This window comes from Staurois parvus, unplaced genomic scaffold (genome assembly GCF_062004578.1).
Source record: "Staurois parvus isolate SC_StPar_1 unplaced genomic scaffold, SC_StPar_1.0 ptg000162l, whole genome shotgun sequence".
In the NCBI taxonomy this organism is placed as follows: Eukaryota; Metazoa; Chordata; class Amphibia; order Anura; family Ranidae; genus Staurois; species Staurois parvus.
In genome coordinates, this window is record NW_028317958.1 from 6,853,263 (window position 1) to 6,868,603 (window position 15,341).

At 44.4% G+C, this 15,341-nt stretch overlaps 1 protein-coding gene across 1 annotated transcript in view; it reads right to left on the bottom strand.

Moving 5' to 3' along the window:
* Positions 1 to 6,711, bottom strand: part of TMF1 (TATA element modulatory factor 1) — a 57,465-nt gene extending 50,754 nt beyond the window's left edge. Inside the window, exon 1 of the mRNA XM_089676021.1 lies at positions 6,443 to 6,711. Coding sequence (XP_089532147.1) covers positions 6,443 to 6,584 — 142 coding nt within the window. The 5' untranslated portion in view covers positions 6,585 to 6,711. The remainder of the gene's footprint in view (positions 1 to 6,442) is intronic.
* Between the last annotated feature and the right edge of the window lie 8,630 nt (positions 6,712 to 15,341).

A 15,341-nucleotide genomic window follows, 5' to 3' on the forward strand; every position in this document is an offset into this window, starting at 1 on the left:
ATGCTGTGCAGGCTAATCAAGACAGCTGAAGACTGGCATCCAGGAAAAAGCCAGAAAGAAGATGCTGGCGTGGGACTTTGCAGGCTTTGGACTGTTGAATTAAGGTATTTTTACCTTTATGCTAAGCAATACAGTAGTCAAAAAATAGTTTGAAAGGGTTTTCGAAAAACGGAACACATGGTCATGATAGCAAACGATATTACCATGTAATGACCGAATTTCGAATGAAAAATTGTTCAATAGACAAACGAAGCAGTTTTTTTGGCCGTTTTTTTGCTTCTGAGTCACATATACAGTATCTCACAGAAGTGAGTACACCCCTCACACGTTTTGTAATATTTTATTATATCTTTTCATTTGACAACACTGAAGAACTGACACTTTGCTACAATGGAAAGTACCGTATATACTCGAGTATAAGCCGAGTTTTTCAGCACATTTTTTGTGCTGAAAAACATCCCCCTCGGCTTATACTCGAGTCAACGTCTGCAGATGTCTAGCAGGGGGCGCTGCTTCTAAAGCCAGTGCTTATCAAATAGTGGGGCTCCGTCAAGGGGGGCGCGTACAGGGGTGGGCAGAGGGCTGCTGTCTCTTACCTGGCTCCCACGATGATCCATCCAGGAAGCGTTGCTCCTTCCGTCACTCCGGCCACTCCCTCACTCCTGCCGCTCGGCTCCGCCTCCTCACCGGTGATTGGCCGCCAGAACTGTAGCTCAGGAAAGGTACACAGGCGGCCAATCACGGGCGAGGAGGCGGAGCCGAGCGGACCCGCGAAAATCGAGTGAGGGAAAAGCCGGTAAGTGTGCAGTGCAGAGGTGCTGCTGCAACCACATATGCTGGCTGCAGCAGCACCATACTGCAACAGGGGTCAGCAAGTGTCATTGGTGTCAGTGGGAGGAATAGTGCCGCATCATTGGTGTCACTGATACTAATGATGGGGCATTATTCCTCCCACTGACACCAATGATGGGGCACTATTCCTCCTCCCACTGATACTAATGATGGGGCACTATTCCTCCCACTGACACCAATGATGGGGCACTATTCCTCCCACTGACACCAATGATGGGGCACTATTCCTCCCACTGACACCAATGATGGGGCACTGTTCCTCCCAGTGATACCAATGATGGGGCACTATTCCTCCCACTGACACCAATGATGGGGCACTATTCCTCCCAGTGATACCAATGATGGGGCACTATTCCTCCCACTGATACCCTTGGCTTATACTCGAGTCAATAGTTTTTCCCAGTTTTTTGTGGTAAAATTAGGTACCTCGGCTTATATTCGGGTCGGCTTATACTCGAGTATATACGGTAGTGAGTATACAGCTTGTATAACAGTGTATATTTGCTGTCCCCTCCAAAATAACTCAAAACACAGCCATTAATGTCTAAACCGCTGGCAACAAAAGTGAGTACACCCCTAAGTGAAAATGTCCAAATTGGGCCCAAAGTGTCAATATTTTGTGTGGCCACCATTTATTTTCCAGCGCTGCCTTAACCCTCTTGGGCATGGAGGTCACCAGGGCTTCACAGGTTGCCACTGGAGTCCTCTTCCACTCCTCCATGACGACATCACGGAGCTGGTGCATGTTAGAGACCTTGGGCTCCTCCACCTTCCGTTGGAGGATGCCCCTCAGATGCTCAATATGGATTAGATCTGAAGACATGCTTGGCCAGTCCATCACCTTTACCCTCAGCTTCTTTAGCAAGGCAGTGGTCTTCTTGGAGGTGTGTTTGGGTCGTTATCATTTTGAAATACTGCCCTGTGGCCCAGTCTCCGAAGGGATGAACCAAATCTGTTTATCTTGGTGTCATCAGACTACAGGACATGGTTCCAGTAATCCATCTCCTCAGTCTGCTTGTCTTCAGCAAACTGTTTGCAGGCTTTCTTGTGCATCATCTTTAGAAGAGGCTTCCTTCTGGGATGACAGCCATGCAGACCAATTTGATGCAGTGTGCGGCGTATGGTCTGAGCACTGACAGGCTGACCCCCCCACCCCTTCAACCTCTGCAACAATGCTGGCAGCACTTATATGTCTATTTCCCAAAGACAACCTCTGGATATGACACTGAGCATGTGCACTCAACTTCTTTGGTCGACCATGGCATGGCCTGTTCTGAGTGGAACCTGTCCTGTTAAACCGCTGTATGGTCTTGACCACCATGCAGCAGCTCAGTTTCAGGGTCTTGGCAATCTTTTTATAGCCTAGGCCATCTTTATGTACAGCAACAATTCTTTTTTTCAGATCCTCAGAGAGTTCTTTGCCATGAGGTCCCATGTTGAACTTCCAGTGACCAGTATGACAGAGTGAGAGTGATAACACCGAATTTAACACACCTGCTCAAACCTGAGACCTTGTAACACTAACGAGTCACATGACACCGGGGAGGGAAAATTGGGCCCAATTTAGACATTTTCACTTAGGGGAGTACTCACTTTTGTTGCCAGCGGTTTAGACATTAATGGCTGTGTGTTGAGTTATTTTGAGGGGACAGCAAATTTACAGTTATACAAGCTGTACACTCACTACTTTACACTGTAGCAAAGTGTCATTTCTTCAGTGTTGTCAGATGGAAAGATATAATAAAATATTTACAAAAATGTGAGGGGTGTACTCACTTCTGTGAGATACTATATGGAGAACCAACAGTTTGATTTTTAAACCGGACGAGAAACACATTATCCCATCAATTCATTGTGCGTTCGGCAGACGTTTTCCAAATTTTGCCTTCGATTTATTTGGTTCAAAAACGTCACTACTGCCAGCAAAAGGTTATATTCATGCCATTCAAGCGTCCAGGGCATTTGAAATTGGAGAGTATTCATTACAATTTTTCTGTCTCTGTGGAAATGGATCTTGGAGACAGTTGTGTTGGGTGAGATGGTTGACTGGACAGCAACTGTCAGACTTTGGGTGACCTCTTACCATCAAACTGAAGTGTCAGGTTCACACAAAATGAAGCTAAATAAGGAAGGCTATTTAAAGTTGAACTAAACCAAAGCAGTTACATGTTGATAACTCTCACAGGAACTAGAGCTCTCAACCAAAACTGTCAAACCATCAAAAGGTTGGTGTCATACAACCAAAGGCTAAGATTGCAGTCTCCTTGGCTGTAAAGAGAGGTGAGTTTAGTTCCCATTTAAAACAATAACAAACCCAAAACCAAAAGTGTAATATATTGCAGCTTACCAATCATTTTTTTCCCTATGTCCTCACCTGGTGATCTGGCCAGTAGCACACCTCCTGTATTAGAGTGCCCAACTCTGGATGAAGGCTCATAGGAGGCAGATTTGGACTGAAGTATTGTCAGTCTGGGGGAAGGGCAGTGTTAGATGTACTAGCAGATTAAGATATGAGGTGGTAATAAAACGTTTTCAAGGATAATATGCGAACGGATGGCAGCACAAGACTGCATCCACAGTCCCTGTGTACATCGGGAGCTGTGTAACTGGTGCTATTTTGACCATGTGCGTTATTACATCTGCTATTTCATCATGGACAGCAAAGTTAGAACAAAACTAGTCTTGAAACTTTTTAAAACAAAACTTGTACAATGATGAACAAAACAGAACCAGTGCTCAAATCTTCATGCAAACCAAGGACATGTCAAAATGCCAACCGAAGAGGTGCTGCCCTTCTGAGATCGGGTAATCTGGCCACTAGTGGAAAAAAAAACAAACAAGGGCGCACTCTCATCCTGCATTACCGTGGTAACCAGAGCTCTGAGGAAGGGGGTACAGCTCCCAAAACGCGTAGCATATCCGCATCACTAGACACAGCCATATTGTGACTGTTTTTGTGGACCACCTACTGCTTTTTATCACGTTGGTTTATGAGTATATAATCCTTTTTTTATTAATAAATACATGGATTACCACGGTAATGCACGATGAGAGTGCGCCCTTGTTTGTTTTTTTTCCAAAACTTGTACAATAACAAATTGAAGCCAAATGCCAGCAAATACTTTAGAAGCAGTTACAGCAAACAGTTTTGTTCCTTTTGGGATAAAGGTTTTACATAAATAAAAAATGACAATTGCAAGCACTCCTGTCAGTTGCAAATGATCTGTCTCATCCCTCTAACTGCTACATCTACACGAAAACTTGTTCTGTTAAAAAAAAATACAGATTTACTGGCAGGATCATCAGGTGAAAATAAAGGAAAGAAAACCTACAAAAAGGAAACGAAAGCAAACATCATATCTAAGAAGTGGTAAGCTGCAATAAATTAAATGTTTGCTTTTGGGTTTATTACCGCTTTAAATCTTTCCTACTTAAGCCTGCACGATGATAGATCAAAGTGTATTTCTAGTGAAAAAACTAACATTTGTTATAGGGAAAGGGTTTTTTTTGCCCTTTTTGTTGCATCAGGCAGATTTCTCTTTACTTCCAGCCCTGAAGACACAGCAGGCAGTGAGATAACATCACATAAAAGAGAAAACCCATCTTAGCTGTCACTGCAACAAATGCCCCATTGGGAGATTTCTGCTCTATTCCTTTTTTTAGTGACAACTGCTAAATTTTGGATTTGTCATCCCTTTCTGTTCCTTTTCTTCCTAAAATCTGATAGGAATTGGAACCCTTCCCTCTAAAACACAAAAAAATTAAATAAAAACGATTGTACACGGATGCACATCCTTTGGATGTTTGCAACCTGGTGCTCGGGTGAAGTCATTCTTGTGTGTATATGCGGGAGTTTCATCATCCATGGCCAACCAATGGAGAAAGACAGACAGCACAGGACCTGAAAGAAGATGGCAGCAGTGGCAAAGGGAGATGGTAACATTCATAAACTCCAAGCATAGAATGCCCTATGTTCTCTGATATGAACACAAGACATTCTCTGATTGGAGGTGCTGTAGAGCAACTGGCCTTCTGTGACCGGCTTTGTTCCAGCTCCAGAACTTCAGTGATGAGCTCAGCTGTATTCGGACATCAGTCCAAACCTGCATGAGCTATCCACAGGGAAACTGTCAAAACAGATGGCCAATATTGGTGGCAGAGGCATTAAACGCCCAGCAGCTGGAGATATGCAAGGAGTATGTATACAGAATGCCCCCACCACCTATGACTGACTGTCCGCTCAGACAGCTTCCTGGTGGGATAGGATTAATGTCAAAACCCACCTGAGCTCATCCCTAGCAGTGATCTCACGATCAGAGGATGCGTTAAGGTAATATTTTTCAAGTAAGAATCATCACCCCCCTGTGGGGTACACATCTTTAGGGCCCATTTATACGAGTCCTGGTCTCTCACGAGTGATCTGCATTTAAAGCGCTCTTCAGACAGCATTTGGCAGGCGGTGAGGAGGCATTAATCCTCTGATACAATGAAGCCAGCTACTCGGTAACATCCACTGGAACAATTCTTTATTGGCTACATAGCAGGATACAGGAGTAACACATTTCGGCCAAAGCCTTACTCATAGCAATGCTATGAGTAGCCAACAAAGAATCGTTCTCATGGATTTTCCCAAGCAGCTGGCTTCATTGTATCAGAGGATTATTGTTACATTTCAAAGGCATTTGGGCCAGAGAACTAGTTCCCTGTCTCCCAGGTAATCTGTGGTAGAGAATGTTTTCTTTGTGGATGGTGAGGAGGTGTTCTATTGCCTTCTCAGTATATATCATATATGTCCAGTAACTAAAACAATGTTGAGATTTGTATGGCCGGGGGGGGGGGTTTGGGTCAGGGAGTGGACGTACCCTCCCCCCCGCTACTGAAAGCGACGTCCTTCCAGAACGCACCCTTCCGCGTGCACCCCCGGGGGGGGGCGTACACCCAGCGATCTCCGTGATTGCTGTGTCCTATGGACACAGCTGATCATGTGTTGTGATAAAAGGCCAATCACAGCGGCCTTTTACCACGTGATCAGCCGTGTCCAATGACAGCAGATCACGGGTAAATGCAGTTGCTGGTTATTGGCTGCACTTTCCTCACCCTGTCACAGAGGATGGATTGGCAATGATCATCAGGACACTGATGATCAGTGCCCTGATGATCAGCACCCAGCAGTGCCGCCCACCTGTGCCCATCATTGTTGTACATCAGTGCCGCCTCATCAATGCACATCAGTGAAGGAGAAAAATGACCTATTTGCTAAATTTTATAATAAACACAAAGAAAAACTTTTTTTTGCTATTTTTTTGTTTATAGAGCAAGAAATAAAACACCCAGCGGCGATTAAATACCACCAAAAGAAAGCTCTATTTGTGTGAAAAAACTGATAAAAATGTCATATGGGTACAGTGTTGCATGACCGCGCAATTGTCATTCAAAGTGTGACAGCGCTGAAAGCTGAAAATTGGCCTGGGCAGGAAGGCGGTATAAGTGCCCGGTATTGAAGTGGTTAAAGAGAATATTATGAACTCCACACTGGGGAAGAGTGCCAGCTGCAGTTGTCATGGTAACAGGGGATGGGGGACTGCCTTACCGTCCTGGAAGGGGGTGATAATGGCGTCAGCCCAGGCAGTCTCGTCCTCCTTGATGTCCAGCACCCGGTCTATGGACTTCTGCGCCTGGGACAGCGCCTGCTTGGCGAAGCTGGAGAGCTGCGAGGCATTGAACCAGCTCATGGTGCCGGCCTGGGCTGGCCTCCGCCGCTGCCGTCTCCTCTCCCCGGGACCCCGGCCGCCTCCACTTCCCGAACACGTAGCAGTAAACAAATCCCGAACTAGACGTCATCACACGGCGACACTGGCAGCCTTCCCGGCGGCGGCTCACGTGACTGCAGGAGGCTGGGAGATTACGTGACCTCCCAGGGAAGAGGGGTGTTGCTGCAGACTGGAGCTCCACTTTTGACAGGAAACACGTAACCTCCACTCCATTTTTTTTTGTAAATGAATTTTAAAGTGGAGTTCCAGTCACACTGTAAAAAAATAAAAGTCAGCAGCTACAAAAACTGTAGCTACTGACTTTCAAAAATCAGTCGCCTGTCTCTCGGTCCTGCGGTGTTCCCCCCAAGCGGCCCGTGTCACCAGCCGTGCGGTGTTCCCCCCAAGCGGCCCGTGTCACCAGCCGTGCGGTGTTCCCCCCAAGCGGCCCGTGTCACCAGCCGTCCGGTGTTCCCCCCAAGCGGCCCGTGTCACCAGCCGTGCGGTGTTCCCCCCAAGCGGCCCGTGTCACCAGCCGTCCGGTGTTCCCCCCAAGCGGCCCGTGTCACCAGCCGTGCGGTGTTCCCCCCAAGCGGCCCGTGTCACCAGCCGTGCGGTGTTCCCCCCAAGCGGCCCGTGTCACCAGCCTTCTGGAGTTCCCCCCAAGCAGCCCGTGTCACCAGCCGTGCGGTGTTCCCCCCAAGCAGCCCGTGTCACCAGCCGTCCGGTGTTCCCCCCAAGCAGCCTGTGTCACCAGCCGTCCGGTGTTCCCCCCAAGCGGCCCGTGTCACCAGCCGTCCGGTGTTCCCCCCAAGCGGCCCGTGTCACCAGCCATCCAGTGTTCCCCCCAAGCGGCCCGTGTCACCAGCCGTGCGGTGTTCCCCCCAAGCGGCCCGTGTCACCAGCCGTGCGGTGTTCCCCCCAAGCGGCCCGTGTCACCAGCTGTCCGGTGTTCCCCCCAAGCGGCCCGTGTTACCAGCCGTCCGGTGTTCCCCCCAAGCAGCCCGTGTCACCAGATGTCCGGTGTTCCCAGCGCCGGTACACCGGCATCTTCAGTGTGGGCACCCGGCTGTGTCGGCTTGTGGCTTCATAGCCCATTGAGCTTGCGTGAGTAGCGATGTGCTTTCTGAATGGTCACGTGTCCCAGAAGACTATTGGGGGGGGGACAATTCTACGTCCAATCGCCTAGGCCAGTGGTGGCGAACCTATGGCACGCGTGTCGCAGCGGTCACGTGGAACCCTCTCTGTCGGCACACGAGCCAAATCAGAGGCCAAGCATTGGATAACAGCGCACATAGGGGCCATGCACATGCTCAGAAAGGAGTAGCGGAGCCAGGTGATGACGTCATGAGCTGCGCCTCATTAGCAGTGACTTGTCCGAGCTTTCGCATGGCCGGTTAGTGCGCTGCCAAGAATATATATATATATATTGGACTGGCTGTGAGTTTTAATACATTCATTTTTATTAACGCAAGGTTTTAGCTTGTGCTGGTGGTCAGTGAAACTTTACCCCCCCCCCCCTGTGCTGGTGGTCAGTGGAACTTTGTCCCCTTGTGCTGGTGGTCAGTGGAACTTTGCCCCCTTGTGCTGGTGGTCAGTGGAACTTTGTCCCCTTGTGCTGGTGGTCAGTGGAACTTTGCCCCCTTGTGCTGGTGGTCAGTGGAACTTTGTCCCCTTGTGCTGGTGGTCAGTGGAACTTTGCCCCCTTGTGCTGGTGGTCAGTGGAACTTTGCCCCCTTGTGCTGGTGGTCAGTGGAACTTTGCCCCCTTGTGCTGGTGGTCAGTGGACCTTTGCCCCCTTGTGCTGGTGGTCAGTGGAACTTTGCCCCCTTGTGCTGGTGGTCAGTGGAACTTTGTCCCCTTGTGCTGGTGATCAGTGGAACTTTGCCCCCTTGTGCTGGTGGTCAGTGGAACTTTGCCCCCTTGTGCTGGTGGTCAGTGGAACTTTGTCCCCTTCTGCTGCTGGTCAGTGGAACTTTGCCCCCTTCTGCTGGTGGTTAGTGGAACTTTGTCCCCTTGTGCTGGTGGTCAGTGGAACTTTGTCCCCTTGTGCTGGCGGTCAGTGGAACTTTGCTGACAGTGGTGCCCCCCTGAAAAATGCTGCCCTAGGCAAATGCCTTATTTGCTTTGTGGTAAATGCGCCCCTGGCTCCTTTGTATACTCGGGCTATGACAAGCCTAGGTTCACACAGGAGCAGTGGGGAAACCACATGTGATCTGGACATCGCATTCCTATTCAAATCGCATTCTAATCTTTGCGGTGCAATTTGCATACATTAACACAAGATGCACCACAAAGTATTGGTAACTGGTATCGGCAAGTACTTGATGAAAAGTATCAGTACTTGTACTCAATTAAAAAATAAAAATGGTAACAGTGCATCCGTACTATCTTATCCAGTGGCTTCTGAAGACTGGAAAGTTCTGACATTATACCTGCGCTCTTTGCCTTGTGACCATTGTTTAAAACTTTTTTCTTTTTTTTTGCTTTATATTGGTTTTTGCTCATAGAATTTGGGTTGTTCGAGTGTTGATATACATGTTCAAATATGATTTGAATTTGTCATGCAAAGCTGTATTATCTGCCAACAGTCAAAAAAAACAGAAAAAAAAAAATAAAAAAATAAAGATTAATTTAAAAAAAAGTTCAGTTGCGCTCTAATTTGTTTTATTTTTTTCTTCCTTGCATTGATCACTTTAGGTGTTGGTTAATACAGGAGAGAATGTATTCTGCACATAAAGGACCAAACTCGTTGATTTAACAATTTAAAAAAGTTATATTTGTGGCATGCAGGGAATGCTGTCACATTTGCTTGCGTTCCCAACCAACCCCTCCCAGGATCATGCCTCGCACATGCCCCACGGGCTGCGCTCCGGCACGATCTGTCACCAGTTGTGACCACGGGACGCGGCCAATGACAGACCACTACATGGGCCCACTGCCAGTGTAATGGGATCGCTGTGACCAATCACATGACAGTTGTAAGCAATAAATGTCTTCCTTTCATGCCATTGCTTACAACTGTGCTATGAGCTGTGATTGGTCACAGTGATCACATGTACAGACTGGGCCAAGCACAGCCCACCTGTAGCATGTGATCAGCTATGGCCTATCACAGCTGATCACAACAAAATCTACTGCATTAATCAGTTTAATCAGTCAACATGCTTGCTTATACCATAAAATTCATTTGTATAAGTAATCATAATGTGTAATAAAAAAAATCCTGATCAGTTGCCCAGAGTAGTACAATGTTACTATGGTAACTTGCTCTGGTCATGGGAGTAGGAAAAATATATATAAAAAATGTAAAATTAAAAAAAACTAAAATATTTTTTTTTTTTACATACTGTTGCCAGTCAGTGTCCCTAATCACCACCGTGCTAGTTATATAAGGACGCTGTACTAAAATGGCAACAGTATGAAAAAAGAAAAAATTGTGATTTTTGTTTTCTTTTTTTCCCCATTTTCCACAAAATTATGACAGAAAATGACAACTTCAAAAAAAATTTGCCGTGCCTCTTACTAAATACCTCAGACTCTCTACTTTCCAAAAATCAGTCATTTTGGGGGTATTTGTACTGTACTGTTGTTTTTGAGCCTCAAGAAATGAGATCAGCCATCAGTACATCAGGATTTATCAATTTTTAGATGTATACCATAGTTTGTGGACTCTATCCTACCAAGTAAATAAACACTGATTTGGGTTATTTTCACCAAAGAAATGTAGCAGAATACATTTTGGCCTAAATTTGTGTAAAAAGATAGTTATTTGCAAAATGTTATAACAGAAACAAAGAAAAGCACATTTAGTTTCAAAATATTTGGTCTTTTATCGTTTATAGTGGTGATTAAATACCAGCAAAAGAAATCTCTTGTTTGTGTGAAAAAAAAAAAAAGATAAATATTTCATATGGGTAGTGTTTCATGACCGCGCAATTGTCATTTAAAGTGCAACAGCACTGAAAGGTGTATAATTTGCCTGGGCAGGAAGGGGGTAAAAGTGCCCGGTAGGCAAGTGGTTTAAGTGGTTGTAAACCTTACATATACCCAGTGAAGTGTGTGGCCTCAGGTGATACACAGAGATAAAACAAATCCTCCTACATAAGTTGTACCTGTCAATCTGCAGTCTTCTCTACATTCGTTCAAGGTGCTGAATTTATACAGGTTGTCTGAGAGTTCAGAAAAAAAGGAGATGGAGAGCTGAAATTAAATACTGCAGAGCTCAGCAAGGACAGCTCTGAGAGCTGATTGAAGGGAAGAGACACACACTCTGAGAGCTGATTGGAGGGGGTGTGTCTCTTCCCTCCAATCAACTCTCACAGCTCACATGATCAGCGCTGAAACTGTCAATCTGCTGGAGGTCCCTCCCGTCACCATTTTTCTCTTGGTGTCAGGAAAACTTGTCAGAATTGATTCATGTTGATAGCAGTGGAACGAAGCAGCAGACAGTGCTCTTAACTGAGACAAATACACACTATAGAGGGACATGCTTTGTACATATTTCATGTCTGACATTTGCAACCACTTTAAGCATGGATTTTTATTTTCTATCTGACTTAATGGTATTGTGACCAGTGGAATGACAATGCTAACTCTTTAACAAAAGAATGTTGGGAACATATGGGTGTCCCGCTCCTTTCCATCACAGAAACGTGCAGAAAGTGCTCCCACCACAGAATATGCAAGACCAAAACAGCTGTAAACACCTATTTTTGCTGAACTAACAATATGACAGTCCCTTACAAGGCAAGTTATCAATACCAGTTCCCTTATTTCAGTCCTGACAGAACTTGTTCCAACAGAGCTTGCATCTCTTAAAATGCTAGTTCCTTGGTGGTCATGCTGAAACAATGGCTCTGAAACTGTCACCACAATAATAGACAGAGTCCTGTCTTCACAGATACTTGACTTAAGTCAATGACTCACACATTTAAAGATGAGATTAGCATTCACAGTAGGTATTCAGCAAAATTCCCACACGTGTTTCACTCTGTACAGGACAAGTTTCCTTTAAAGTCAGACTCCAGACAAATATAAAAAGAAAAAAAACAGCTTTTTTTTTTTTTTAACATCATTAATCATTAAACATATTTTTTAAAGGCAAACCATTTAGGAACCTGAATTTGACTTGGTGTCAGCCTCTATCAATACTGGTAGAAATAGAAAAAATAAGGGGCTTATAAAATAACACTTATCACTAAACGTACCTTATCTGCCCAGTAACCAAAACACCATACAGCAAAAAAGGAGCATGAAAAGAGATTCACAGAAAAGCGGTTACATTATGGACAGAATGCGATACTCAAAAGTAGTTAAAAAAATTATGCTTTATTACACAATACACATATGGACATAGAAGGTAAATACCTCAGTTCACCATCACTTAAAAACAGACATCATGACCGGTCAAAGTAATAGAGTGCTGCAGATATAGTGACAATAGGTCTAATACATATGCAGCACTGACACAATGGTTACACTGCCAAGCAGGGGGTGTTTAAAAAAAATTGTACCAAATATGGCATAGCAAACAATGCAGTATATGGCTCATCATGTGTACCAGGTAGCAGATATAATTGCAATATGTCCATATGTGTATTGTGTAATAAAGCTTAATTATTTTAAGTACTTTTGAGTATCGCATTCTGTCCATAATTATTTATTTATTTCAGGTACTTATATAGCGCTGTCAATTTACACAGCGCTTTACATATATATTGTACATTCACATCAGTCCCTAACGCTCAAGGGGTGTACAATCTAAGGTCCCTAACTCACATTCATACATACACATACTAGGGGCAATTTAGACAGGAGCCAATTAACCTACCAGCATGTCTTTGGAGTGTGGGAGGAAACCGGAGTACCCGGAGGTAACCCACGCAAGCGCAGGGAGAACATGCAAACTCCATGCAGGAAGTTCCATGGTCGAGAATCGAACCCATGACCCATTTACTGCAAGGCAGACGTGCTAACCACTAAGCCACTGTTGTAACCGCTTTTCTGTGAATCTCTTTTCACGCTCCTTTTTTGCTGTCAGCCTCTATCAAACCCGTATACTGCAGAGCACATACTGGGGAATTAAGAAGCAGCAAAAAGAGACAGTCAATTGTGTTTCAGTGAAAGTGATGAAGTGATAAATCACCTGCTTCTTCTTTCACTGTCCAGGCACAAGCCTGGGGAGGGGCAAGTATTATTGAACTGCAACAGAGAAGCATACAGTCTTCTTCCCTGCCATGAACTGATGGACAAACACAAATGTAGGGCAAAACATACATTATTATTATTATACAGTATTTATAAAGCGCCAATGGTTCGCTCAGCGCTGTACATTACAAAGGGGGACAGAACATGTGACAGAACAATACCAATACAATGCAAAACATGAGGGGATCGAGGGCCCTGCTCTTTCGAGCTTACAATCTAGGAGGGAGGGGATGGTGGCACAGGAGGAGATAGCTGTGGGGGACGGAGTGGTAGGAAGAGTGGAGGAGGTCGGCAAGTTAGCAGGGGGTGGGGTAGGCTTCCCTGAAGAGATGGGTTTTCAGGGTGCGCCTAAAGGAGAGGAGAGTAGGTAATAATCTGATGGGTTGGGGCAGGGAGTTCCAGAGGATGGGTGACACCCTGGAGAAGTCGTGGAGGCGGGCATGGGAGGAGGAGACCAGGGAACTAGACATACATATATACACATACACAATGTAAAGAAGTGTTAATAGTTTATTTTATCATTTAAAAAATGAAAATTAAATGGATAGAAGAGGAATGCAAATCAAATCAATATTTGGTGTGACCACCCTTTGCCTTCAAAACTGCATCAATTCTTCTAGGTACACTTCCACACAGTATTTGAAGGAACTCTGCAGGTAGGTTGTTCCCAGCATCTTTGCAAACAAATCACAGATCTTCTATGGATATAGGTTGTGCTGATGGCACTGCTGGACATCTTCCGACGTCAAAGGAAAGTAAACATGATGTGTCTCATCTGCTGCATTGAGTTTCCTTCGCCAACCACTGCGACTACGGTCCTCAACGTTGCCCATTTCTTTGTGCTTGGAAATTAAACACATCTTAAAACCCAGGCAGCTATGTAATCTTATATCTGCATCAGCAAGGTCTCTTGCGGGCAAACTACCTTGGGGTCAATTCATTAAAAGATTTTGCATGCGATATGAAAGTAATGTTACCGGTTTTCAGAAATAACACAATAAAAGAGTCAATTTATCAAAGTGAAATATTGAATGTGATGTAAATACCTTACATTTGTAAAAATATGAGGTCAATACCGCAAAAATTAAAGTCAGTTCACTAAAGAACAGACACAATTGTTGTTTATCACCTGCCAGTAGGCAGCCGGTTCTTTAGCAATGTACAAAATGATAATGAAGGGAACTCTGCACTGGCCAATAAATTAAAAGTATACAATGTATCAGTGTGGAAATGCTCTGCCCTGAGCTCAGGAATGAAAATAAAATTGTAACATTTCACCATAAGGAGATCGTTCTGTGAATGAAAGAACACTAGAATGTATTGTTTCATATTATTTGCATATTCATTTTTGTAAAAAAAAGTGAAAAAACACCAAAAATAACTATAAATTTAAGTGATAAATATCTCAAAGCATAAAATAATAATGTATTCAGTAAAAACTGCCTTTTTTAGTGAATTGACTAATTTTGAGATTGTGCTGTCTTGAGACATGAAACAGTTGTCCACAACCTCAACTTATTAGCAGAGTGTAGCTGTTCCTCACCCAGCTTTAAGCCTCCTACACAGCTGTTTCTGTTTCAGTTAATGACTGTTTTTCAACCTACTGTACATATGAAATTGATGACTATTAGCACCTGCCTGGTATAAAATGAATAAAGGCAGGAGAGAAGCAGTGTATACAGTGACTGGCTGTCACTATAGGTCAGTGCCAGTTTTTAAATGTAATTACCAGCTTTTTTTTTTCTTCACTATAGCTCACAGAATGAGCTGTCACTTTCCCCTCAGCTAAAAGAAACAAAGTTTCCTTTTAGTTTCTTTCCCAGCTAAAAGAAACAAAGTTTCTTTTAGCTCCCAGGAAAGCATCAGCTAAGTTTATGAACTATAGTGAAGAAAGAAAAAAAAAAAAAGCCAGCAACTGCATTTAAAAACCGGCACTGACATATAGGGGTTTATTTACTAAAGCTGGCGAGTCCAAAATCAGACTCCCTTCTGCATAGAAACCAATCAGCTTCCACGTTTCATTGCCAAAGCTTCATTGAACAAGCTGAGGTTAGAAGCTGATTGGTTTCTATGCAGAAGGGAGTCTGATTTTGGACTCTCCAGCTTTAGTAAATAAACCCCATAGTGACAGCCAGTGAGGGAGCCTCTGTGTATACACTCCTACCTCACTGTATACACTGCTCCTCTCCTGCCCCCTCCTTGCACACACTGCCCCCCACCCCCTCCAAGAGGACCTGTCACTCATATGCTATCACATATTGGACTATTGGTTCCCTATGTGATAGCAATAAAATCATAAGTTAAAAAAAATAAATAAAAATATGAAAGTAGAAAAAACAAATATACAAAAAAAATTAGAGCCTCCCCACCCCCACATACGCAGACATTTCGGTTTTCGGACATATGCATTCTGAATTTCTGGTAACGGTTTCAGCAACAGAATTTTCATTTCGGTGCATCACTAATATATAGATTTAATTTCCCTGGAATTCAGCTGTAAGCACTACATTTCCACGTTTGATTACTGTG